General features: G+C 43.6%; 1 protein-coding gene across 2 annotated transcripts; it reads right to left on the bottom strand.

The window, feature by feature from the left end:
- Positions 1 to 367: 367 nt before the first annotated feature.
- On the bottom strand, positions 368 to 27,936 carry RAD51C (RAD51 paralog C). 2 transcript variants are annotated; one of them, XM_080983165.1, is made up of 9 exons: positions 27,419 to 27,936; positions 23,043 to 23,304; positions 22,382 to 22,548; positions 21,873 to 22,006; positions 18,958 to 19,089; positions 14,358 to 14,424; positions 8,373 to 8,433; positions 5,925 to 5,985; positions 368 to 700 (listed from the first exon to the last, which is right to left on the bottom strand). In XM_080983165.1, exons 1-9 carry the CDS (start codon positions 27,537 to 27,539, stop codon positions 593 to 595), a joined length of 1,113 nt encoding a protein of 370 aa, XP_080839291.1. In that variant the 5' UTR covers positions 27,540 to 27,936; the 3' UTR covers positions 368 to 592. The 2 variants fall into 2 exon arrangements, with proteins under 2 accessions (XP_080839291.1, XP_080839292.1); XM_080983166.1 differs by lacking the exon at positions 27,419 to 27,936 and adding an exon at positions 23,861 to 24,429.
- Positions 27,937 to 27,966: the final 30 nt, after the last annotated feature.

Below are 27,966 nucleotides of genomic sequence, written 5' to 3'. Positions count from 1 at the left end.
TTTTTTTTGTTTCCCAGTACTATGGTCAAAATTAAGCCAGGTCCTGCTGGCTGCAGGGGTGGAAGGGGAGAAAACAAGCTCCATCCCTAGCCAGCTCCATTTCTGTGGTTAGAAGAGAAGTGTTGACAAGGGGGGGGGGGCTTCCTTCCCCTGTAAGCAGCTGGGCTGCCTTTCAGTTGCACCCACATCCTTGTAAGGAGCAATATCTGCGAGGCACAGTAAAGCGAGGTGCAATAAAGCAAGGTATGCCTGTATAGATAAAAAATCATTTCAGAGAACAAGCTTTTGTGGGCTACAGTATACTTCACCATTAATTTTATGGCATGGGACTCTGCACCAAGCACCTACCTCTCTGGAAACTGGTAACTAGTTGTTTTAAATATATACATTTTCAAGCTTTATTTAGAAAGAAAAAGAGTGGGGTCCAGGGGTGAGTGATGGGAGACATGGAGGGGAGATAAAAATCACACCATGGTATGGATTAGCAATAAACAAATTCCCTACCCCACCCCCAAATGAAATAGTCTCTTGAACACTCTGATGTTCTCCTTCAATGCAAACCATTTTCAAACTGAGCTGCTACTACTCCGGGTTAATTTTCTTCCATCTGTTCTGTCCGTGGTCTTTTACGAGGGTTTGCTTCACTTTCTGCCGGTGTACGGTTTGGAGATGGAAGCTGAACGTCTCTGAATCCATGAGTCTGTAGAGAAGACAAAGAATAAAGTAATAGGACAGTTGGAAAGCTGCAAATAAACTAAAATTTTAGGGATTCAGCAGCATTCCCATAGATCAGGAGTAGTTTGGTAACGGGGCTCAGCCCTTTTCCTCATCCATTTCACCTGTGCATCCAGGCAATGGCCCAGGGACTTCACGACATTTCCCAATTCAGATGTTATGGAGAAACAGAACCGAGTGTCATACCGATGGCAGCTTTGCCTCAAAACTCATGACTGCTCCCAATGGCTTTATCATGTGGATTATTAAATAGCACCAGAGATAAGATCGTCCTCCGTGTCACCCAATAGCATAGCTGCCAGGGGGCCTAAAGGCGCTCTCTCAATGATATTCTGTGGACTCTGTCTTGAAGGTAGGATTGGAACCACTATAACACAGTGCCTCCAATTCCCAATCCCTGGAGCCGGTCCAGGAAGAAACCATGGTCAATGGCATCAAGTGCTGACAAGAGATCAAGGAGCAGGAGCAAGGTCGCACTCCTACTGTCCCACTCTGCAGGGTGACCAAGGCCGACTCAATTCCGTGGCCAAGACTGAACCTAGGTTGGAATGAATCTAAATAATCTGTGTACTCCAAGAATGTCTGCAGACTGCTGCTCCTTCTGTACCACCATCTTCAGCCATGCTGTTCCCTGAAATGACCCCCACCCACCCAAGAATGGTCCTTTCTTACTTGTTGCTCCTTACGTTTAGAACTGCTACCCCCAATACTTGACAATGACACTCACCTCCCTCCCTTCATTCCCATCTCCCTTCAAAACTTAACTTTTTCATGGTGTTCACAGCATTCCCAAGCCCTAAATGATCTACTGCAGGGGTAGCCAACACAGTACCACCCCAGTCATCACTGATGACTGACCAGACTGTTTTGGGATGATAGGAGTTGCAGTCCAATACTGTCTGGAGGCCATCCCCTTGGTTACTTCTGCCCAGGTTTTAACTAGGCCAATTTAAATAACTACGTACATGTTCTTATACTTTATCCTTGCCTCTAGGTTTTTCACTCTGTCTACCTTATTTATGTAAAACATTTATATCCCATCTTTCCCCAAATTAGTCTTAAGCCAACCAATGACATCCCTACTAAAAATAAAAATGAAATTGCAAAGCCCAAATGGAAGAAAATGATGCGAAGAAACGAAACCTATAAAAGCCACAGCAGGAGACAAAACAGTAACTGCAATTAGCACATTATATCGCCAGAGTAAAACTGTAACAATCAACTATAATCACTAATAATTAAAGGCCAGGGGCCTTTCTAAAATAAAATGAAAAGGTCTTTGCCATCTGCTAAAATGTCATAAGGGAGAGGCAAGACAATGGGAAGAATTCAACATGGCATAAGCAGAAGCCTTTGCGCAAGGCTTCTGTTGATGGGACTCATTAGCTGAATCCCCGCATTCCATACAATACATTCACATCTGTACCACTTTCACAGTCACAGCTTCCTCCAAAGAACCCTGGGAATTGTACTTTATCCCTCCCAAAGCCACAACTCCTAGCACCCTTCATGAACTGCATTTCCCAGGATCCTTTGGGGAAGCCATGAACTTCAAATGTATGGTCTGAATGTGCCACCTTTCTTCCTATATACAGAAAAGGTGTTGGGGGGGCTCTAGGTGGCATCTGGAGCAAGCAGACGACAGCCCTTAAGGTGTGTGTATACACACACACCCATTCTGTTGTCAGGCCTGTTCTGAGAAAGGTGAAGCACACTTCAGGTGGCTACCACTTGCTCAAGGAAGCAGTAAAGTTGTTTCAGAAAAGATGACATTTCAAGCTGGCCGAGTGTGAAACATCAGGTGGAATTACTATGTGGTGTGACTTTTACAAAATGCCAGGAGGTCCTACGAGCAGGACCAACTTGATCCGTAATGAAAACAGCAAGTGTTTCTTTCTTGCTGATCTCTGGGAACTTTCAGCATGCTGCATTACAAACTGTCTTGCCGTGTGTGGCAAATCGGGTCATTCGTTTTAAGAGACATGCCAGAAGGGCAAAATCTAGACAAGATGCCCCTGCTGTTTTGTCATTAAGTGTTTGAGTCTATGAAGTGCATAATCAAAAGGTTTAATGTTTCACTACTGCCATGACACCCCTTTCACTGCAAATGTCAGTGGAGTCTGGTTCATTAGGGCAATTGAGGCACTGTCTCACCAAGCTCAGTCTGCCCTCACCAGCTAACTAGCCCATGGGGGCAACCCAGCCAGATGGGTGGGGTATTATTATTATTATTGCCTGCCATCTTCCTCCTCTTTAGCCTCAGTGTTTTGCCTTGTAGAACTCAGCAGGGAGGAGGACAGGGACAAAACTAGAATCATCTAGCTCTGCCTGCCATTGGCTCTGGCTCCTCCTGTTGGGATCCCAGCCTTTTGCCCCATCAATCACCATGGCCACCAGCCACCCACTTGCAAATGTCATATCCTCCCTCAACTTGCTCCTGAAACCAAGTTTGTTCAAGCAAAAGTATTCCAGCTGTTATATAAGCAGATGAGCTAAAAATTATGCATAATCGGAGTAACAGTGGCACTTGAAATGCCTTTTTTTTTAATATAATGACTTTTGTTGCAAAACATTTTACATACAACAATGAAAAAAGGACTCCAGACTAAATATACCCAACTCCCTCAACCGTTCCTCATACGGAATGGTTTTCAGACTCTTTGTCATCCTGGTCACCCACCTCTACACATTCCAGCTTATCAATATCTTTCTTAAACTGTGGTGCCCAGAAGTGGACACAGAACTCCAGGTGGGGTCTGATCAAATTAGAATAGAGTGGTACTATTAATTCCCTTCTTCTGGACACTATACTTCTGTTGATTGCATCATCCTTAGCTTAGTTATGCCTTTGCCAAAATGAATGTCACCTATTAAATTAACTCCAGCTACTTCCTAGACGTTGTGCGATCTTTGATCTGAAATTTCTCTAAGAAAGCTTGACCTCTTACTGGTAAGTAACTTTTAAGCAGCCTTTATAGCATACATTTGCCTGAATAAGTACATGGACAGCTTTTCACAACCGTTCTTACAGCATTTGGCAAAGTCTCGCACGGTACAAATTTAGAAACCACCCAAATTCTACAGACTGGAGGGTGGGTGAATGAGCAAGAGACAACTTATTTAAAAAACAAAAAACTCTTGATCAGCAACAAGCCTTCAGTTTTGAAGATGTAAGCATTCTCTGGCCATCTACAGATGGGACCTGTTCTCACTGCACAGTTTTTTAGAAAATGGAAAAAACATCTGCCAGTTTAAACCATCTTATTCAGGAATCCCTAGTGCAGAATTTAGCACTCCGAAGGTTTTAAAAAATGTTCAGCATGAAATAATAATGCTCCATTATTCTAGAGTCAGGTAGGTACGCTAAGCTAAATACTGTGACCTTGTGTATAACAACTGAAGAAACTGTAACTTTGTACATAATTTTAAAGCACATTAGTTCCTCCAAAGAATCCTGGGAACTGTAAGTTGTTAAGGGCACTGGACATTATAGCTCTATGAGGAATAAACTACTGATCTCAGGAGTCTAGGGGGTTGGGATCATGTGTGGTGTATACACAGCCTGTGTGTCATTAAATACGCGAGGTTGTAAATCAAGGTGGTATCTTTTATTTTACCAGCATTTACTATGTCGGGTGGGGAAGGGTTCCTTGGGAGGAAGGGCAGGATCAATAAATAATAATGCTTTTAAGCTTCTCACAAGCAAATGGAAAATTTTCCATTACCATTTCTTGGTGTCCAGCACAACTCTGAAGTGAAGCTTGAAACATATCATATTTAGCAACAACATTGTTCCACAAAATGCTGTGACATTGCCTTTACTCTGTGCCTTGCTCTGTATAACCATGAGGACAACAACATTACCCTGAAATGAAAGAGGCGACCAACTGTCTTGCCAAGAAACAAATGGGAGGCAGCTTCCAGTAAAAGACCAAAGAGTTTGTAAATTTCATGGCTCTGCTCAGAACTGTGTGGTTAATTAAGAACACAGATTTCTACAGATGCGCTCTCTGAATCATACACTCTGCTGCACTGATCAAGCTGGCTAAGGAGCAACACACACACACACCCCGTTAAAAAAGTGGGTGGAGAAAAGAAATAAATGTTCGTGTTTTTAATCTGCATTTTTAATCATTTTACTGTGCACATTTGGTTTTTAAAACTACATTATTTCAGCTGTATTTTTCATAGATACTTTACATGCTTTTAAGTAAACTGCTTTGAGAAGAGCCTGCTAAATCAGGCCAATGGCCCATCTAGTCCAGCATCCAGCAAACTTTCTCACCCTACTGTATTTTGTTGATGGCTGGAGTGCTGTGAAGCAAGCAAACCACATAAAGCTTTAGAGAGGCTGGTAACGGCACATCTGCAAAGCAGTCTTACTCCAAGAATTGAAAGGTCGCATTTTTATCCCCCCAAAGCCTCAGTACTCAAAAGGCAGCGTTTTCGCCCTAAAAAAACAAAAACGTAAGAAATGCTATGGCAACATGTTACCAGGAGCACACATGGCAAGCGAACACTTACAATGTGGTAAGCTATGCTCTTGACATTTGAAGAGAAGAGTTTAAAATTGGTTCTGCTTGCTTGGCTCTGTCTTCTGCAAAAGCTGCCCATTACGAAAAGAAAGCGCGGCTATCACAATATTTGCTGAAGGATTATTTCTAAGGCCTAGGGATGCAGGAAGGCAGCAATCTCTTCTCCAACCTATATTCATCAAAATCAGCGCAGCTTCTTTTTCACTGCAGTTCAGTTTCCACCAAATACAACGCTTTTCATTCCGCTGTCCATCATTTAATAGAGACTGCCTAACATGCATAACAATTCACGTAACTTAGATTCATTTTGTCATAAAGGAAACTTGAAAACCTTGTTTAAAAAGGTAATTCATTACGTATCCTTTGCAAACTTCAAAAGCAACAACGTGAATTAATACCAATCGTCTTTGCTTGGCTGGCTTCTGTTCCTGACCACAAAGAAACACAAAAACTGTGGTAAATTCTGAAGGGGGTGGGGGTCTCAAAAAAAACAGACGTCCCTACTTGAATTGAGCCACTATGAACATTTCTGCTATTGGCTCACCTTGGAAGACTTGCAGCTGCTCCAAAAGCACAACTTTAAGTATAGATACCCTGCCCTCACTTTTCAGCTCCTAATCCTGGCCCTGCTCCCGCCATCCGCAATGTACTTACCGTTACACAAAATAGCACCGTTGATTCCTTCTGACTTGGCGACTTGTACAGCGTTGCCAATCTGTATAGGATGGAAATCATTGTGATTTCAGTGCTCCCTTGTTTAGCTCATGTTACATTTACAAATATTTGACAGCATGTGCGCATAACACCATGGCAGACCAGTGTAGAGCACCCTCCCTGCACCAGTCAGGCCCCTCCTGATGACATCAATCTCTGCCTACTGGGCTATGCTGGCTGCTAGAGATTGCTGTCTAACAACATTTGGGAAGACACCAGGTTGAGTAAGACTAGTACAGCAAGTGCAACTTCACTGGTAAGCTTCTTCGCCAATCAGCCAAAGGGCACAATTCACCCAGGAAGTTCTTCTGCAGAAATTCTGATGCAATGATCAGGAGCTGTGCAAAAATAATATGATGTCCCACACGTTTTATTGTTTCCTTTTACATCCTGCCAATCAACCACGGGCGGTTTGTGAGGTCCCATTCATTTTAGTAGGCCCTCTGTACAGAACATTTTCCAAAATATGAAAAATGACACCTATACAGATCAGGGATCCCAAAGCTTTTTGAGCCAGTGGGTACCAGTCACAAAATGGCTGCTGTGGGGGCATGGCACAACAAAAAATGGCTGCCATATTGAAAAAAGAAGAGAGTCTGGAGCACAGAATGATGTGGGCCTTCACCGTATGCAATCAATGGCAGAAAGGCATCTGCACCAGTGACTGCTGTACTTGCTCACAGAGAGAAGCTCTTTGCACCGCTCCTCAGCAGAAAATGAGAGGAAAGGTGTCAAATTCTGGCATCCTACAAAAACTGGGAAGGTGTAAGGGTGCGTGTTCCATGTAGGAGAAACTGAATCAGTGCAACCAGGTACTGAGAAGGAAGATCAAACGTTCTCATGCACTGTGGATTTTTAGTGGACATTTATTGGAACCTTTTGCAGGCACCCTAAGAGGTGTCTGTGGACACCATTGCTGGTAACTACTGAAATAAATGGGTGGTCTCAAAACAGTGGGGACCACCAGAAACAATACACCTATGACATGAGCAGCAAGCATTTTGCAGCCTGCGACAGGTGGGCCCCACAAGGCTGACAACACATAGAAGAGATGCTTGAAGAAGGGAAGGGGGAAAAGGCTGTAGCAAGCCGTTTCCCCCTTTGTGTTCCTGCGTCCTTAATCGGCACTGCACTTGCCGGTTGCGATTTAGAGTCTGTTAGCCATGTTGGGCACTTTTCAAAATGAAAAGGAGGGATATAAACTATTTTAAATTAAGCAGAATGGCATTCATTTGTTTCACCTCAGAGTCTTGGGGTGTGTGTGTGTCAGGAACTTCCTGCTGAAACCCAAAGTGGGGAGAAAGTGAAGCCTTTGTCCTCATCACTCCCCGGGAAAATATTCTGCCTTGCTCTGAGATAACCTGCCAAGGTTGCTGTTAATTATTTTTAGGGCTTCGGCTGCTTCTCCTTCCCCTCAGTGCCATTCTATTAGAAAGCAAGTAATTACCGCCCGAGGAAGATTACCACTTCACATTAGCTGCAGAGGGAATTCCTTAGAACATTTAAATTGGTGGGTTGTACTTTACAGAATAGCCTTAATCTTGAGACACCCTAAGCCATGTTTTTAAGAGGCTCTTGGTTGGAGTTCTGCTGGGTGCCTCTGACTCAACAGGGGGGCCTGTTCTCACGGAAACAGAGGCCCCCCGCTCATAATTAAGTACTGACACATTTCCAGCACTGGAGGGGGAAGAGAGGAGAGGAAGGTATGAGGTTTATGCTAAACAGGCGCAGTGGACAAGGCTGCCTTAATACTCCAGATGTCTGACAAGCTATGCAGCAAGAATGTACGTAGAGTGTGAGCTTGAGAAGCGTTTGCACCATTTATAGAGGCAAGTCTTACATTGTTAACAGCCTTTACGAGAGAGATCTTCTCTTCCATCTGATCTCTGCATTGCTAAATACAGTGCCTCTCACTCTTCCTGCCTTTACAAGTTGAATTACTAGAAGGGTTGCTAAACAATTTTATTTATGAAATAGGGAGGTTTTACATCTGATTATACCAAGTTGGGCTGTAGAGACAGGTGGGCTATGCACTAGGGACAGGTGAATATGAGGTTCCTCTCAAGTTTCTCATTTTTCCAATCACAAGTTTATTTCTCACAGTCATTTCACATTTTTTTAAAGTTCTCATTCTGTATTTTAACACAAATCTCTTCTAATATACACTTTTATATGCTCTCTCTCCTGCCGCACATGTTTTTGCAAAGAATTTTCCCCTAAAAGAATGCATTTTTGTATATTCTTTTCAACAATATATGCATTTTTATGGTCAGTTTACCCCAGTATGTGCTGAATCACATGCAGCCTGGGAGTTCATTGCTGGGCTCAGATTAACTTCAGAAGAGTAAGACACCCACTGGATCAGTTCACGTGTTTTTGGTTTCTCACCTGTGTTTGTTGTCCCAATGCAGGATTAAGCGGACGGTAGCTACATGCCCCCAGCTTTCTCCTAGAGTGTGAGAGAGACAGATAAATATTGTGATGCCTTCCTGCACAGGTGGGGGAGACTCAGGTTTAGGAGAGAAACGTGGACCTCCAGGCTTCTCTATCTGCCTACTGAAAACCTCCCCTGGTCACAGGGGTGCCATCCCACCCTCAGGACTGTGAGTGCCCGCCACCACAAGGCAGAAGTTGCGGCAGTCGGTGGATCCTCTTCCTCTTCCTCCTCCTCTCCACAGACAGCAGGCCACCCTTTTCCATAGGGAGGGGCTCAGACTCAGAGGCAAAGGGACTCTGCCTCTGAGGCCCACCTCCCACCTCCCGGAAAAGTGTGCCTTGCTGGCTGGCTGCAGAGGGCGGAACAGAACTGCTTCTCTCTTGGAGGCAACGCTGCCGCCACCTGCCGACTCTTCTCATTGGCTTTGTGGGTGCCCAGCCCCCACAATGATCTCATTGTGGGTACCCAATCACCCCCACCCCCCTGGAGTTAGCTCCTATGCCTGGTCACACTCCTAATGGCCCTGCTTTGCACCTTCCTCAAATGCTATTTGTCTGGCGGGAATGTTTCTTTGAACGCAATAATGCCTCTTGCCTGCCTGGATGGAGACTAGCTTGCCAGATGGAGTGGAGTCACAATGCTAGCTTCCTGGCAGGTGTGTTGCTGCCTCTTACCAGGAAGGAGAGTGAGAGGCATGAGGCAGTGGGAAACTTGGTGTGGTGCAAGTGTGCCTATGGGAGCCATCAAACTGGGTTAAGTGCTGCGCCCCAGGAATGTCTTACTGGTTGGGAAAGCAGATTGTGCATAACAACAAATTATGTCCACGCTCCCACTTGCTTTTTGCACATCCCTCTGAACGAGCTTAATTTTTGAGCATTATTCAAAAAAGAAAAGAAAAAACCATGACCAAGAATAATCCTGCAAAAACAAAGGAACAGCTAATGCAGAAAAACTGTGCAAAGAGCACCAGAAAGTAGATAATGACATGCAAGAAATCAGCTGCAGAGGAACTTCAGGCTCTTTAAAACCTGAGAAACTGATGTGGCTTCTGACAGAAAGCAATCTCATTATTTGAGCTCATTTCTGACCATGTCATTTGATTTCCAGACAGATTTATTGAGCCCGTCTCCCTCAACCCATTCTAGACAGTGCGCCCATAAGTCAGGAGATGGATTGGATTTTAAAGCAGGTCATTTAAAGGAAAATACTATGAGCAGTCGTCCCCCCCGTCCACCCCAATTTGTCTCCAGAATCACCAAGCTGGTGCATCTGTCAGCCTCCAGGGCGGGTGGATCTAGTGGAACATCTTCATTACCACATACAGAGGGAGAAGCGTATCATTCCAGCGGGAAGAATTATCAAAATTAAATGTCTAGACCCCAGAGGCATCTTGGCAACCTTCATCACTACGCCAGCGTGAGATTTAACGTTTGGAAGTCGAGATTAGAGTATGAATTATACAAATGAGTGCCATTTCCATTTCAAACCATATTTCTTTGCTTGGGGGGGGGGTGGATGGTTTTACGCTCCATGGCAAAAAGCGCTACTAAAATTAAACTGGAGAGAGATAACAATATTTGACCTCATTATTAAGTATGCCAAGTAAAAACCATCTAGGATCATCCATTTTGGAGCCCAGTGTGTGAAAGGCTTCTCAGCCTAACCTAATCCTCGCAATGCCTAGGAGATCCCCCCCCCCCAATAATTAAGAAGCTCTATTTAAAAATGCTAAGAAAAACTAAGATTTGCGGATTTTGAACAACTTTTGCAGAGGAAACCATTTCAGAATCTATTGCAGAACGTAAAAACATCTAAAGAGCCCTATTGAATCAGGCCATAGGCCCAGCTGATCCATCACCCTATTCTCACATTGGCCAACCAGATCTACCAATGGGAAGCCTCCTTTCAATTCCCAGCAACTGGTATTCAGAGGCATACCACCTCTGATAGGAGGTAGAACTTCAAAACTACGGTAGTAGCCACTGATAGCTTTATCCTCCATGATTTTGCCTAGACTTTTTTTTTAAAGCCACCCAAGCTGGTGGCCATTGCTCAGTCTCATGAGAGTGAATTCCATCGTTCTTTTCTTTTCTTTTGCGTGTTCAGTTTTCTAAATGTTTTGCTTTCTGAAGGCCCATAAATTTATGAAATCGCACTGAGCAAGGGACACAAGCCTAACAAGCAAGTGATAGCATGGACGAAAAGACCTGCTACTTGGGGTGGGAACAAAAACCAAGTTGGTTCTTATCAATGGGTTTGCTGCTGCTGCTACCACTACCACCAGAAAGGAGAAAAGGGAAAACACATAAGACATGGGAGGAAGCAAAAACAGGGTTATTTCAAATTATAATCTTCCTTTCTCTAACCCAGCATGTTGCATCTAAAAACAACAGAACTGTTCATTAATAACTACAGTGCCACAGAGATGGGGATAATAATATTGTTCCCATTTTACAAAGGGAAAACTGAAGCTCACAGGAGATACGACTTTAGAGATGCAACCCAGGACAAGTTTAAGAAACATCAGAAAAGCCTGCCCTATTGCAGATCTCACAAGCAGGACTTGAGCAAAACAGCAGTCTCCCTTTCTGCGATTTCCAGCAACTGGTATTCAGGAGCATACTGCCTCCGACAGTGGAGGTAGAACATAGCCATCGAGGTTAGTAATCACTGATAGCCTTACCCTCCATGAATTTGCCTAAACTTCTTTTAAAGCCATGCAAGCTTGTCTACGAAAACCCGATAAAATGCCCCCAAGACATTCGTAGGTCCTCTGTGTGGTGCAGATCAAGCCTAGGATTGCTTCCCTCCCTCCCTGGTCTCAGTCTGCTTCCTTTTCTGATTTCCCAGAAGGGCAAGAGAGAAAGACACAGCAAGGAACACAGCAGTTGAAGAGGAAAACCCTTCATTTGCTTGCCCAAGTCACCATTTTCCTTCCCTAAGGCTGTTCCAAGAACATGATGGGAAAGAGAGGATTGGCAGCTAAGGGACCAGATAGCACCCCTCAGGGAGCTGGAGTCAGCCCATGGACCGCCAGCTGCCGACCCTTAAATCTATTAGCTTTAATTTGCTTTGTAGTCTGATTGTCTGCCAAAAATCATGTATACAGCAGGGGGAAGGCAAGCACACTGAAGACAAAAGGTCAGTGTTTGAAAGCAAGGTCTTTATCTGCATGCACATTTCAGACCCGACATCCTCCAAGGGCATGCTTTTTTATTTTGTTCAATTTATCTTAAATCTCTGCCAAGCTGTTGAAGTGCTGAACACACACATTAAGGGATGCTCTTGCCTTTGTATGTCTCTCAACGCCCCCTCCCCAACCCCAATAATCAAGGGAATCATTACGTGATTCAAAGACACTGAAGGAATGCTTTGCTTTCAATTGCAAGAAGAAGAATTGACTATTTTTTTAAAAGAATAAGTAGTCTGGTATTCAGTGTTCACTATAAAGCTGCAAAGCACCTGGCTTTTAAGTCAGGATTTTATACCCATTTGGAAAATGGATTTGGACCAGTTCTAAGCAGAGCAAGATGCCTTTGTTAAAATCACCAGGGAGACCTGGCATCTGATGAAGTTGGTGACGGCTGCCACAGTTAATACCAAACGTTTTCCTGGCGGCAGCCATGCCCGTGCATCATAGACTTTGGAATGTGCACTTCCAAGGCCCACAATAATTATGTGGTGGTGGTGGGAAATGGACTGGGGGTGGGGAAGGGTGCTTTATTGAGCATTTATCCAGATTTGCTTGCAGGGAAATTAGACGGTGCTTGCTACCTAATGAGCATTTACTCCACAATTTCTTTGTGGGGAGGTTAGATGACGTTGCGTCAAAGCAAGCTTCCCTATCACTTTCCTTATTGCAAGAAGTCAGGTATTTTCAGGAAAAGAGAATTTACCAATATGCAGCGGAATCCTGACAGGAAACAGTAGCAGCGTAGAAGCAGCTATGTTTTCTCACAGAACAGTCAACCAAGTAAAGAATTCTAGCTAATATAACTAATCTAACAGCAGGCGATCGACTTATTAAACTTAAGAATGTACATACCGTATTTTTTGCTCTATAAGACTCACTTTTTCCCTCCTAAAAAGTAAGGGGAAATGTGTGTGCGTCTTATGGAGCGAATGCAGGCTGCACAGCTATCCCAGAAGCCAGAACAGCAAGAGGGATCGCTGCTTTCGCTGCAATCCCTCTTGCTGTTCTGGCTTCTGGGATTCAGGAAATTTGTTTGTTTGTTTTCCTCCTCCAAAAACTAGGTGCGACTTATGGTCTGGTGCGTCTTATAGAGCGAAAAATACGTTAGTGCCCAAATCTCAACACAAGAGTTTTTTGAGGCTGAAGACCAAAGATTCCACTAATTATCTCCTAAAACCTGAAATCGAGGACATGATTTTAAGGAAAGGAATTTAACACAACCTCAAGTAAAGAAGCCTACTCTTCGAAATGTCTTGGGAATATATAGTGCTGTAGGGAGAGAAGCGCATTTATCCATCTCTGATTTTGCATCTTTGTTTATGGGCTTGTGGAATAAAATACTTTCATTTCTCTATTTTCTATCTTTTGGTAGAAACCTGTGCTCAGCTAACAACTATCTTTTTAAACAGTGTCTCATACTTTGTGACTATAAATACACAAATGAGTGACATTTGCTTCGCTCTCCAAAATTTGGGACTTCTACATTCTAGACAGTTGTACAGAATGTATTACAAAGGGACGAGACACAATGAAAGAACACACTCCAATTTCCTGTGCCTACCTCTAATCTGAATTGCCCAGGTTCATATCCTTACAAGCACATCTTGATGCTGAACATTATTTAATTAAAAAAGAAAAGAATAAGCCAGAGGAGAGCCTAATTAAAAATGTTACCGATCATCTCTAAAAACAGTGTCAATTAAAAATCAAAACAAAAGCCTGCTCCTTGAGGGCCTTCAAAAAGTCTTTATTTCAGTTCAGTGAGTTTATTCAGAGATGCTCGAGAGCTATGTTGTTCATGTTGATATGAGCTGGTTTCATACCAACATGAACACAGCAAGCTTTCCTGAAACTGTGCATAAGAAGAGAGCAAGCTACTTTATACCAGGCCAAACTTATTATCCATTGAGTATTGTGTATCCTGGCTGGGAATGCATCTCCAAGGTAACAGGCAGTAGCCGCTGATACCCACTGAGACTGGCGGGGCAGAAAGCAGGGAGCCCAACAGGTGGAGACAGAGCCAATAAGAGGCAAAGTCAACTAATTCTACTTTCATCCCCATCCTCCTCCTCCTCCCTGCTGAGTTTCAAGAGCAACACAGAGACTAAGGAGGAGGAGGGGAAAACTGACAGCCAGGGCTGGTTGGAAGTAAGAGGACAGACAGGTGGAAACTTGCTGAAGGCAGGATTAAGGCTGGTGGAGCAGTGCCCCATTGTTCCCAATTATCATTATTATTTTATTATCATCTATTAATTTATATACCTCTTACATGGTAAAATGGCTTCTAAGCAAAGGATATAATCCACTGGTCTCAGGCAGGGAGGTCTTTGCTGAAGTGTCCTCAATTTCAACCTTCTTTTGTTTTCTGAAGGATGCCTCAAAGCCAGTCAGGTTTTTTTCTTGCTAGGATACTCCCTCAGTATCCCTCAGGGATACCTTTGCTCTGAGAATGCCCAATATTAACTGAGAAGTCTGCAGTTCAAGGTACCAGTTTCCAGGATCACAGCAGCACATATTTGTGCCAGCTGGTGCAATCACAGGACTTGGCCCCGAGAATCAGGAGCTATAACCATGGAGCTCCTGGTTTGTATAGGACATTCTCTGTGCAAAGTTATCTTCAGACAGAATCACCGGGGAAACAAGATTGGCTGTCACGGTTCTTTTGTTCATGGTGCTTGAAAGAAAAACCTGGCCTGTATAAAGCAGAAAAAGCATCCTTCAACTTGCAGTATAAAACACTTACCCAAGGCAGGTACCAAAGAGGAATGGCCATGTTCAAGTCTTGTCGTCATTTGATTGGTCAACACAACCTGGGGGGGAAAGCAGTTGGAGGTGAAGAGGGAGAAAAAACCCATCAAATATGGTTAACACACACTAAGGGGAAAGAGACTTGTGGCTGAACTCCAACTAGGGATGGGGGATAAATACAATTCAGCCTGCTTTTATTATACCTAATTTGCACTTTCCAAATCAATATGAGAACTGAAACAAAGCCATCCTTCAAAATTTACCTTCTCCATATTTCACCATAGTTCTCCAGTCTAGTAATGTGTGCAGCAAAGCAGATATAAATGCACATATTATTGAAAATAACATCCAAAATTCAGTATGTTCAGCAAAATGACTTTGCAAATATTCACACATTAGGCAAAATCACATACAAGATGCGCATATTAGGAGAAATTTGCACTAAGGTCAGATTCACACTATACATTTCAAAACTACAATACCACTTTAAATAGCTGTGGCTTCCCCCAAAGAATTCTGGGAGTTGTAGTTTGTTAAGGGTGATGAGAGTTATTAGGAGAACCCTATTCCCCCCACAGAGCTACATTTCCCAGAGGGACTCTGGGAAATGTAGCTCTGTGCAAGGAACAGGGGCCTCTTAACAATGCTGAACTCTAGAATTTGATATCACAAGATGTAACCACCAATTTAGATGTCCTTTTAAAAATGAACTTAGACAGATGCATGTAGGATAAGACCATCAGTGGATGCAAAGAACAGAAGAAAACCGGCTGGATGAGGCCAATGGCCCATCTAGTCCAGCATCCTGTTCTCACAGTGGCCAACCAGATGGGAAACCTTCATGTGTGACCCAAGCATAAGCATGAAGCAAGCACAAGAGCAGTCTCCCCTCCTGTGGTTTCTAGTAACTAGAAGCATTTACTGCCTCCAGCCACGGAGGCAGAGCATAGCCATTGATAGCCTTATCCTCCAGGAATTGGGCCCAAGCATCTTTTAAAGCCATCCAAATTGCTGGCCATCACTTGTGGGAGTGAGTTACTAGTCATGATGGCAATAGACTGCCTCCAACATATAGACTGCCTCCAACATCAGAGGCAGCATGCTTCCAAGCAGATACTGTTTGCTGTGTCCAGTGTGATCTCGCCACTGGTTTGGGAAGTGGTGAGCACACTGTCAGCCACGATCTGAATCTATCTTGTTGTTTCTTATGGAATGCTGTGTTTTGAGCATTCCTCCGCCGGCAACCAGTTTTGATCCAAATTGAGAAAGAGCAGTCTAGTCACATTTTAAACTGGTAATATATACACAGCCTAAGAGCTGGAAAGGGCTATTGCCCTCAGGTCCTGCTTTTGGGCTTCCCAGAGGCAGCTTCATGAAAACAGGATGTTGCACTATATATCCCTTTGGTCTGATCCAGTGGGGCTCTTTTTATGTTATACTTCCTTCCCGACATTATCTGAGTAGTGGGGTTTATTTTTAGTAGTGCAGCAATAAAAAAGAAATCCCAGCGTGCTCACAGAATTGCAGCTTGAGGAGGAGCAAGAGTTACCTGGAGACAGAGAGGAGAGGCAGACAAGCACCATTCCAGAACTTGCGTAAGCTTCGTTCCTGAACAATCCCTTTCTACATGGCAGGGTTTAAAAAAAGCCCACCTATAAATAGGCTACACAGCTCATGCCTGCCCTCAGCTGGCACAAAGCTGGCCCTGTCTGCAGCACCTTTAAGTGGAGGTCAAAGGCTGCAACAACAAAGGAAATCAGCAAGGCAGGATGCTAAGGATTTTCTCCCACAGACATCTCCTCCCCCCGCAAGCAAGCAAAGTGGCTTTTCTCTGAGTGACCAGCTGCAAGTCTTTTTGCAAAGGCCAGGGGTTAATTTTCTTTAAACATAATTATCAGTGGAAGGCAGGAAACTCTTTAACCCGCTTTTGAAATATGTGGGCGTTTGCTGTGAGGGGAGAAAGAAGATCCACCCACACATTTTCTCCTGAGCTTTGAAATTGGCTGTTACCGTGTTTGAAAGGACAGCAGGAGGCTGTCACAAGCCAGAGCCTTTCAGTGATATGGGATTTCGGGGGTGGGTGGGAATTCCTACGCAAATGAGGGTAGTTTGAATCAGAAAATATCCGGTTTGCATAGAAAAATATCCTCATGCTCCCAGAGCAGGGATGAGGAACCTGCGGCCTTCCAAATGCTGTTAGACTACAGCTCTCATCACCCGACCCCTGGTAATTGCTGGCTGCAGGCAGGAGAAGTCCAATAGCACATCGGCAAAGTTTTTGTGGCTTGGGCCGGTTCACAGTCCCGCAGATGCCGCGGTGGGCTGGAGTGTGCGCGCACGCAAGCGCTATTTCCGGCACTCCTTCCAACACAGAGGAGGCATGCACAGCTTCCCACTGGCTGCAGGAGCTTCCTGCAATCAATAGGAAGCCAGTGAGCATTGCGGAAGGCGGTCCCTGCTCTGCTCAGGACCGGTTTAGCACTGAGCACGGGAGCCGACTAAGCGTGCAGCAGGGGTCCATGGGCCAGTTAAATGACCCTCATGGGCCGCTTGTGGTCCATGGGCCTTAGGTTGCTGACCCTCAAGTTTCTCTTCCCTAGAGCAGGGGTGGGGGAAGCTTTATGGTGTGTTTTTTCTCTTCTGGGGAAACATCTGGGTGGGAGGGCAGGTGTGGGGCCAGAGGCATTAGTGGGCAGAGCAGTTCATGAACATGTTTACCTTTGTACGTAGGTTAGTTTCTTCACAATCTCAAACAACTCCCTATCCTTCTTCCAGAAAAGCAAGACACATTATCAGAGTTCAAGCACACATTCCAACCAAGGAAGAATACTCATGGAGGTTGCTCCATGGAAGTTGCTCATGGAAGTATGATCTGGAGAGTCCCAAGAGCCAAGCAAAGGGGTTTGGAGGGTCACATTCAGCCCCGGAACCTGAGTTTCCTCCATTCCTGCCCTACAAAGCGATCTAATTTAGCTTGTTATTTCACTTTTATCATTAATAAAGCTAAAAAATTTGAAACTGACAAGTTTGCATAACTTACATCATTATTACTAATGAACTTCTAAAATGGGTAGATTTCAACAGAAAAAATAAAAGCACGGGAAAACTTCCAATTCTGGAAAACTTTCCATCTCACATCACTGGAGCTTTCCTAGTCGCCGTGACTCAGCAGTGAAAAGTCCCTGTCCAGGGCAGTCTGCCCCGTTATCTGTCTTGCTAACTTTCAGAAAGCAGATCAATGGCAATATTATTTCAGAGTGCTTTCAAATAAAGTAGATGGAATTTTAATCAGCAGAATCAGTGTCTTTGATTCTTGTCTTGGGGCATTTTATTGATGTTGGGGATTGTATTTAAGTTCTTGCTGTTTTATTGTTCAGCGTAATGTGAGCCACTCACAGAAAGCAGAGTAGAAAAGCAATAAAATTTATTTGATAGATTTATATCCAAAATGGAACACATGGCGTAATACAGCAGCAATAAAATGCCATGATCATAATAAAACAATTTTTTAAACCAACACATGAAGCAAACAACAAACCAGATGAAAACGAAATAAAGGAATGAATAAAAACGACATTACACAAAACCCACACCCAACAATGATTAAACTCTGTAGAACTGCACAGCAGATATGTGTAAGACACTACAAAGGTGTATTAAGACAGACCCGTCATTGTTGGAAGAATTCCCTCCCCCTTATTTTTTAAATAAGGTGGTAAAAAATGATAAGGATTGGAAGGATGGACACCGACCACTTATCCACCAGTGGTTGGGCTATCTCATTGTCTTTTGTACACTTGAACGCGTGACTTATAATCATCCATTTTATTTAGATTCCTCTTTAGATTGCCTACATTAAGATATATGTTTAAACCAGGATTGATGGAATTTTATTATCGTATTTTTCAGGTGGCATTTTTTTTTGTTTTTTATTATTACTACCCCAATTACTGTATTTTTCACCCTATAGGACGCACTTTTTCCCCTCCAAAAATGAAGGGGAAATGTGTGTGCGTCCTATGGGGCGAATGCAGGCTTTCGCTGAAGCCTGGAGAGCGAGGGGGGTTGGTGCGCACCGACCCCTCTCGCTCTCCAGGCTTCAGGAAGCTCTCCGCTAGCCGTGGGAGAGCTGTGCGAAGTCGCACGCAGAAGCTTGGGGCGCGCTGAGCTCAGCACGCCCCAGGCTTCCGGCTTCGCGCAGCTCTCCGCTAGTCGTGGGAGAGCTGCACGAAGTTGCACAGCTCTCCCACGGCTTGCGGATAGCAGCCTATTCTGGGGGTCAGGGGAATTTTTTTCTTTATTTCCCCCCCCCCCAAAAAAAACTAGGTGCGTCCTATGGGCCGGTGCGCCCTATGGGGCGAAAAATACGGTATTTTTGCTTCCTTCAAGCATAGATTCTGGTACCCAGTTTAGAATTTAGTGTTATAGGAATCCCAACACTCCATTTTAAAAGAAGCATGCCCCTTCAGTTTTACTCTGCAGCCAATTCTTGCGCAGCAGTTTAAACCACATTTCGTTCAGTGCTTAGTAACCTGTATGTTGCAAAACAACATTTATGATTGCCCCCACCTCATAAAACAACAACAACAACTCACAGCTAGTGTGTGATCATTTGCAATACTGATCAGCTGCTGGGCCAAGCCGTTCAAGAGCCGTGTTCGCAGTGAGAGATCCTCAATGTCATGGCGGAAAGGGAAGGCAACTCCATCAATCACAACCAATCGTACCTAACAGCACGATATAAAACACAGCAAGTTGCTCTTCTCGGAACTCAGTGTCAGGGAAGCATATGAGCCACCTGTGCACATTTAAAAATAAATAAATACAAAAGATAGATAAAAGATTGAAGTGGCCTTTAATAAACAAGGAAAAAAATAAGTATTTATAGGTGCACACTTTAGGCATGTAGGAGGGGTCTTGTGTTCAGGTCACGCTTGAGGGTTCCCCACAGGTATTTGGATGGCCCCTATCAGAATTAGATGCTGAACTGGATGTGCTGTTGACCTGATCCAGCAGACTCTTCTTATGTTCCTACAACTCCCAGCACCCTTAACAAACCACAGTTCTCAGGATTCTTGGGTGTTTGTGTGTGGTTTAAACGTAAGACATGTATGCAGAAAAAGGTAATACAAGACTAGATGGGCAAATAAACTGAGCCTGTATAAGGCAGCTTCCTATGTTCCACAACATCTGACTTTTAAAGGCTTCACCAGAACCTGACTTTATATTTCAAACTTCTCTATGCAATTGTAAATTGTACAGGCTAAAAACCTCCTCTCTTTTGAACAAAAGTTTTCCACGACGATATACATGTAGCTTCCCACCCCCCATTTGTGCAATAAACCTACAGGCACTCTAATAACAAATACACACATGAAAATACATCCTATGCTGTGGAGCCTCTTACCTCCCTTCTGGATATTTGCTTTTGCCTAACTGATTCATTCATAATTCTGAAGGAAGTCAGCTAGAATTGCTCAGGGCTCAATGTGATCACCATGCTTAATTATGATTTATTAGCATTCCTTTGCTGTTGCTACTTGTGCTGCAAAAACTCTTCACCCACCACAAGTAAGCCAGCCCTGCTGTGCATTTACCAGCTCAGCTGCCTGGGAATATTCAACTTCCAAGGCAAGCATACCTGGAACAGCCTGTGCTTGCTCCACATAAAAGGGAGATTGGAAAATCAAATTATGACATAGAAATCGTTTTCAACCCTCCCTGGGGTAGCAAAAAGCCCTAAAGCCAGAGTGCTTTGTACCATGTCTAGCTCAATGTTGTTTACACCACTGACCTTCAACTAGTGGGTAGGGACCCACTACTGGGTCACAGCCTGATCCAAGGTGGGTCACAACAGCAGTACCAGCACCATGCAATTATATGGTAGATTAAGAAATAGATCCCCAAATGCTTGAGTTAAGGTGGGACCTGGATCTGCAAATTTTGAATACTACTGCTTCACACTAACTGGCAGTGGCTGGCAGCAGGTGCTGCTTGTTTTATTAACTCTCTGACACTTTTGGTACGTTCGAACAACGCTTCCAACAGAATGCAGAAACTTGCTTCATGGTTCCCCACAGCACCACGTGCTGCAGGTTTAACACATATCAACCTCCAAGCTATTTTCCACTGATGTGTAGAGTCAATAGACACAAGGACGGGACTGTGTCCTTTAATAGCTGCTGCTGTTCTGCCCAGTGATAAGAGAATATTCCAAGCTTATCACTTCTCCAGAGAGGATAGCAATAACAACAAACCCCAAACACACACATAATTACACAGACCACCACTCCCTTCTCTCCCCCCCACCAAGCCTATACTATATACAACATTAAAGTCTCACATCGAATATAACTGATCTGTAGACTTTATGATCTGAAAATAGAGACGGTGTATGGACTTTTAACCCAAGAAAATATTTAATAACTACACAGACCACCACCACACAATGTACATACATAGTTTATCTAACTTAGAACACACACTGACCATAGCTGTCAACTTTTCCCTTTTCTTGTGAGGAATCCTATTCGGAATAAGGGAATTTCCCTTTAAAAAAGGGGAACGTTGACAGCTATGACACTGGCTACAGTAGTAGTAATGATGATGATAGAGAGGCCATGGTTATGCGAAGCCTCTGGTGCAATGGAGAGAAGTAGCAGGCATAGAAATAGCTGGTGTCAAGTGGTCCAGAAACTTCTGGTCTAGGCAACATGTTTTTGATATTTTTATTTAAAATATTTATATTCCCGCACCTTTTAACTATGCTGATTCATGATATGGCTAACAAATACAAAATCTTCAAGCAAACACAGGTTGAGGCTAAACATGCTTTGTTCCAAAGAGTGAAGGGAAGATTAGTGTGCAAGAATTCATAGGTAAGGGGGGAAGAGAAATCAGGTGAGCCCACAACAGAATGGGAGAAGTGTGCAAGCGTGAAAAGATTAGGCAACACCGCATCTGCCTTGTGTTTTTTCTGTGTTTAACCCCATTAACGTCAGTGGGTTTAAGCATGCCTAACTCAGTTAGGAGCGAGCTTTAAGTAAACTTGGTGTGGTAGGCAAGGAAATAGAAGGGGGACAATGCATTAGTGGTGATTCTATACTGGGTGGTCCACACTTTATTAGATGTTCTGTGGTGCTTTCCTATTGTTACTGCATTACTGCTGTCTGGACGGGCACCCTTGTACTATAGTGCAAGAGAAGTATGACAAATTGGAACATTTGTACTATGACACATTATAGAATTTCAGCAGTAAGTTGCAGGAAACAAAGAGTATGCCTGTCCCAAAACTTTTCCAGGCACAAGTAACACTGAAAGTAGAATCATGTATGCCTACCCCAAATCATGAGCTCCAAAAATCATGAATGCGCAATCAAAAAGGTCACAATCTGACCTCAATCCAGTCAAACTACAAATGCAGCCCAGATCAAATGAATCAGAGCCAACAAGTAACTTCCCCTTCACACACACTATATTTTTTTCGTTCTTACTTACAGAATCTCCCTACCTTTGGATGCCCAGTAAGGAAGTCTGGGAGGAGGTGCACCTGTGCCAGCAGCTCCACATAGTCATGGCAACGGAAGTAAAAAATATGAGAAAGAATATTTTCAAGGGAGAAAGTCTCCAGTGCTGTTTGATGCTCTGAAGGAAATAAGAATCTATGTTGAACACATTTGTAAAACCATGACATTCGTTCCCCAGCCTGTCCCTTACACACAGAGACAGGTATGTAGAGCAAGGCATGTGGAGCGACTTAATTCCTGGCTATGGAAGTCAACAGAACAGGACATTCTCAGTGTAGCGGTGGAAGACATCTAGGCAGAGGGCAAGGCAATGTTCCCCTCCTAATAAAAAAAAAAGCTGTTACAAGGCAACTTGTAACAGCTCATGACTTGTAGGCTGTGGCCTACAAGCTATGAGGACCAGATAAAGATGCCTGGAGGGCTTCATTTGGTCTCCAGACCTGATGTTACACTCCCCGCAAGCCTTAGGTGAGCATATAGCTTGATAATAAACCTTCTTCCGGATGTGTTTCAGCAATAAGCCGGCAGTGCTCAACACAGGCGGTTGCCATATCTGCGACTCGGTCTACCATAAAGCTCCCTTCGGTGTCTATGAAAACAGCTTCTCCATCAAGCCCTCCGAAGCATTCTGGAATCTGCACGTCCACCACTAGTTGCATGCTGAGAAAGAGGACATAAAGGAATGGTCACAGGGAGAAAGATAGTTATAGCTCAGTAAATAAGGGTTACTAAAAGCACACACACCCAGCTCATGACTGGCGGAATCTCCCCACCCCCCCTCTTCTGGCAGAGAGAGCGGGAGAACCCAGACAGGAAATGACACTACAAAGAGATTTATGCAATGTGGAATGGGCAACGGGGCACTGTGTCAGCCTATGAAAATCTGCAGGTTTAGAAAACACCCACCGTGAGAAAATAAAGCACTAAGTACTGAATGTGTTTGCTTACCTAATTGGAAGCAAGTTCCGCTGAAACAAATGGGAGCAACAGGTGAAGATGCACTTCCACTGAGCTATGGACTCTTCTGAGCAAGACCCATCAGGGCTAAAATGAAGAGCTACCATGACCATAGTCTACCCCTCCCGCCAGACTACAGTGAATCGTGAGAAGTGCAGAAAAGGCTTTTAAATGTGAGTTTTGGCAGCAGTTCTTACCATAGTTGTGTTTTGCCGACTCCTGGCACTCCGCAGATCTCTGTGATTTTTGTCAGCTGAATGCCCCCTCCCAGGATACCATCCAGTTCAGAGCAAAAGGTTATAATGAAACCGTGAGCTTGCTCCTCTTCCAGAAGTTCAAGGGCTGTGTACTTCTTGGCTGGTGCCTGATCCAACCCCACAGTGTTTGCTTCAACGCCATGTCGTTCCCGTTTGATCACTTGCAGAATTTCTAAGGCCTCCTGTTTTGAAATCCCAACTTCTGGGAAAAAACAAAATACAGTAGACTTTAATTTTCTGAAAAGCAAAGGACAGTAAGGGAAGGGTCGTAGCTCAGTAGAGAACATGATGACAGTCCCAGGTTCAACCTCCGGCATCTCTAACTAGGGCTGGAAAAAGACTCCTGTCTGAAACCTTGGAGGACTGCTGCCAGTCAGTGTAGACAATATTGAGTTATGTGGACCAATGGTCTGAGACAATAGAAGGCAATTTTTAATGCTTTCTGCTAACTAATACTGTTCATAATTTTGCCACTGACAGTTACTGGGCAAATCAAAGTAGTGAATTAGAATGGTTCCCTTCTTTTCCTATGTGCAAATACCCTGAAGTTAATGTTGTAAGGTTTGACTGACTGAAAACATAATATTTTGCTGAAGGTTTATTACTTTTTTTAAAAAAAAGAGTAATTGTGATTCTTTAATGGTGATGTTTAACTACATTTGACTGACTGCATCTAATATATATTCTAATGCATCTTTTATGTTCAATTGCAAAAGCACAAGTTACAAATTACTTACTAAGGGGAGTGGGGAACTCACCAAAATACAAATATCCCCGTTTGTAATACATTTTGGCAAGTGTTTTGATTATATACATTTTCTTTTTTCAGTCTGTAATTTTAGGCATTTGCACATTATCCAAATAAATGCAATGCATTACAAAAATAACTAGTAAAGAGGACTGGAAATCAGAGTATCTACTTCTGAAGCGCAATATAATAGTGACATCTAGTGGTTATGAACACCAAGTGACAAATTAACAGTGCAATCTTATTCATCATATCTCCTCAGAAGCAGGCCCCACTGAGTTAAATGGGATTTACTTACAACACTCACAGGATAAACTGCCTACACAAGGAATACATTTGTATTATTACATTTATATTCCACTTTTCCTTCAAGGACTTCAAGGTATTATACACAGCTCTCTCCTTTCTGTTTTGCCTTCATAGTAACCGTGTGAGGTAAGTTAGGCTGAGATTGGCCCAAGGTCACCCAGAGAGCTTTTCTGTGGTAGCTCCCCGTTTTATTTACCATATTTTTTGCTCTATAAGACTCACTTTTTCCCTCCTAAAAAGTAAGGGGAAATGTGTGTGTGTCTTATGGAGCGAATGCAGGCTGCGCAGCTATCCCAGAAGCCAGAACAGCAAGAGGGATTGCTGCTTTCACTGCGCAGCGATCCCTCTTGCTGTTCTGGCTTCTGAGATTCAGAATATTTTTTTTCTTGTTTTCCTCCTCCAAAAACTAGGTGTGTCTTGTGGTCTGGTGCGTCTTAGAGAGCGAAAAATATGGTATTTATTTACTGAATTTATATACAGTACTGCCCTACACCCGGAGGTCTCAGGGTGGTTCACAGAAAATGTTTATGGAATGCTGTCCCCAGGGAGGCTTGCCTGCCACCTACACCACTTATCTTTAGGCACCAGGCAAAAACATTTCTCTGTACCCAGGGCTTTAACTATCTGCGGCCTTTAAGAAGTGAGTGTGATGTTTTAAATGTATTTCTCTTTCCTCTTGGTTTCAATGTATATAGGTGGGCTTTATCGCCAGTTTATTTGTTGGTTTGGGTTGCCCTGATCAAGAGAAAGTGACCAACAAATATAATAACAATAACAATGGAGATTTGAACCCAGGCCTCCTAGGTATTAGTCCAACACTATAACCACAACTACACAACTTTGGTTCAATGCACAAAATGCAGAGTTCCTGAATAGTATTTCTGTCTATATACAAAAAGACCACCAGCTGATTCCTTTCAAGCCAACAGCTTGTTTTCAGTGGGATCCTCTCTTTTAACATGATCCTGCTGCAGGTCTGCTCAGAAGTCCCATTGTTAGGATATCTGAACCTAAGGGGTCCGGATCCAGTCACCTCGTGCCCTTGCCGTTAGCATGAAGGAGTCAAGCAAACACCAGGGTGGGTTTCACAGAGAAAAAGGTTTATTGCAAAATCTGCGCAGAGACAGCCAGTGGAATAGCTTCCAAAGACTGGCCGCCGCCCCTATTGTCTTGCGAGCATTCTTATACTGAAGCTGCAAGCTTGGCTCCCAGTTGCTCCCCAATCAACAGGCAGAGATACACTTTATTACCTTATTAGGCTAGCTAAGCCCCCCCCCCCTTTGCAGATCTTTGCAGATATTATTTGCTTCGCGTTATAAATGTTTGCATCTTTGCACAGCTGAGGTGAGAAGTCAGACAGGAAAACCACTACCGGCCTGCAGAGCTGAGCCTCTTCAACTTCAGCTATGTAGGAGGCCAGACAGGAAACCCACTGCCGGCCTGCAGAGCTATCTTGCATAGCTACAAACAATTGTTAGCTGGAGCTAGCTAAAACACGATGGAGTTTTACCTCCCCCCTCTTCTCTCCTCTCCCTTCACCATCAAGTTCAATGTCATGTATTACTCCCACTGTAAAATAGGAGTTTAGGATTCCTGTACAGCCTTAATGAACCGATCAAAGTTTTTGTTAGTGGCTCAACCAATAATTAGGCTTAGAAAAAACCTTCAAGGTCCTTACCATCTTTCCATGTTGGAAAGATCAGTTTTTAAAGCCTCAATAGGGCAAAACCAGATCCCTTTCTGACACTACACAAAGCTTTGTGTATTTTTTTTAAATTAAGACTTCTGAGAGCATTATTATATAAGGATATATCTATTATATAAGGAATGATAATGATGGATACCACAAAGCTTTTTTTTAAAAAACACAACCCTGAATACTTTTATTACCATATTTAATAATGCTTTCCAAGTCTTCATTTTTGAAGCTCTGTGTGGTTATTGTTTGTATTAATATGTATAGAAACCACACAAAGTGGTTTTTTTTAAATTATGATTTGGAAAGCATTAAATAAGGATACAACACCACACAAAGCTGTTAACAAACACGTGGAGTGCTACTAAATAGATCACTAATATCACATAAAGCTTTTTAATTAACACTTGAGAAGCCTTTACTACTAATCAACAATGGGAGCTATTGATTGCTATCCACATTCCTGAGCAGATCCAACAGTATCACCCCAAAGTCCTTTGATTTTAACGAGTGTTAACTCAAAATTACTAACACTGGATATCCAACCATTGACGTCAACGGGTCTACTATTAATTATAACTAAAGGCGGATATCAAATATCGGGGTCCATGTCTCTACTCCTTACAGTTGCGACGTTAAGGTGGGTGGATTGGAAGCAATTGATTTCAATAGGTCTACTCTCCATTACGATTCAAGGCGGACATCAAACAACTGGTTCCAATAGGCCTACTCTCAACTATGACTCAGGCTGGGATATATTATCATGTTATCGTTTTTTATTATGAGGAGGAACAGGGCCGGATTTAGGTTTGATGAGGCCCTAAGCTGCTGAAGGTAATGGGGCCCTTTATATGTCCAGCTGTCCTTTGTCAACAACAAATCGCTGCTGTTTTTTGTTTCGAAGATATGCTATATGGTACGTAATTTATGGACCTAATAGGTATCTAAAGCCATTTGCACATAGCAAAATACTGTATGTACATCATAGGAGCCTACACAACACAAAACGCTGTATTTTACATTGTTGTGACCTGCCCTGCAACCTCATGGTGAAGGGCAGGTATTATTATTATTATTATTATTATTATTATTATATCGTAGGCCCCAATTCACACAGGGCACCTACAAGGCACACTGGCAGTAATGCAGAATTCACCCAACACCCTAGAATAATATTTCTGTGAAGAATAAGTAACGGTGGGCAAGCTGTCTTCCTGTCTGCTTGCTCACCATCATAGGGTTTTTTCACAGAACAGGGGTGCCAACATGAATAAAATGGGGGGGCAGGTTTTTTATCTTATATTTTGGAAATGTACATCCACTTTTTTTTTCCTTTAAATTTTTTTGGGGGACCCAAGAGAGTGGGGCCCGAAGCTATATACATAAGTTTGTTTAGCTTATACGTAAATCCTGGAGGAGCATTAGTGAGGAGAGGGCGCCTGGCACCTAAACCGAGACAAGGCTGGCTGAGGGGGAAATTAAAAAATTGGCGGGAAGCGTTTGCGCGGGAAAACGTCTTTCTCCTCAGCGAGGGCGTTTTCGCCGCCGCCTCTTCGTCGGTACCTTTGCTGAGCTGACAGGGCCCGACCTCGACCACTTCTTGGGCTGTCTGGAAGCCGGCAGCCACTAACTTCTCCCGGAGACTCGGCGGCAAAGGGAAGCTGCCCACGTCCCTCGGCTCCATGATGGAGGAGGAGGAGAAGGCGGTCCTCCATTCCTCTCAGCCCGGCCCCCTTTTTGGAGCGGCATTTTTCTCCGCCCACAGGGGAAGAAGAAGTACAGTAGTCGCTTCTGAGGAGAGGAGAAGGGCACAGGGTTGCAACCCCGCTCCCTTACTGACTTTTGGCAGTATTGTATATCCCATTGAAGTCAATGGGGCTTGCTCCTGGGGAGCCGTGTATAATACAGTCGCAACCCTGCGCCCGCTGAACAGGGCAGGAAATCCCATTTGATTCAATGGGGGTTACTGCTGAGGAGGCAAACATGGGGTCGCTACCCTGGCGCCCGCTTGCATTGGGAGTAAATCCCATTTAAGTCATAGTGTAGTTTACCACCCCGCACTATCTTAAAAAGGCAGTAAATCTCATTTAATTCAGTGGGACTTACTTCTG

Source organism: Podarcis pityusensis, assembly GCF_964106645.2.
Source record: "Podarcis pityusensis genome assembly, chromosome: 15".
In the NCBI taxonomy this organism is placed as follows: Eukaryota; Metazoa; Chordata; class Lepidosauria; order Squamata; family Lacertidae; genus Podarcis; species Podarcis pityusensis.
This window is presented reverse-complemented; position numbering and strand designations above follow the sequence as displayed.

Excerpts from the sequence above, each read along its gene's own strand:
- RAD51C (XM_080983165.1), bottom strand. The coding sequence starts at position 27,539 with ATGGAGCCGAGGGACGTGGGCAGCTTCCCTTTGCCGCCGAGTCTCCGG. Across the intron at positions 14,425-18,957 it reads CAAATGATCACACACTAGCT|GTTGTGTTGACCAATCAAAT; the intron begins GTGAGTTGTTGT and ends TTTCCCCCCCAG. Across the intron at positions 8,434-14,357 it reads CTCTTTGGTACCTGCCTTGG|GAGAAAGCTGGGGGCATGTA; the intron begins GTAAGTGTTTTA and ends CTCACACTCTAG.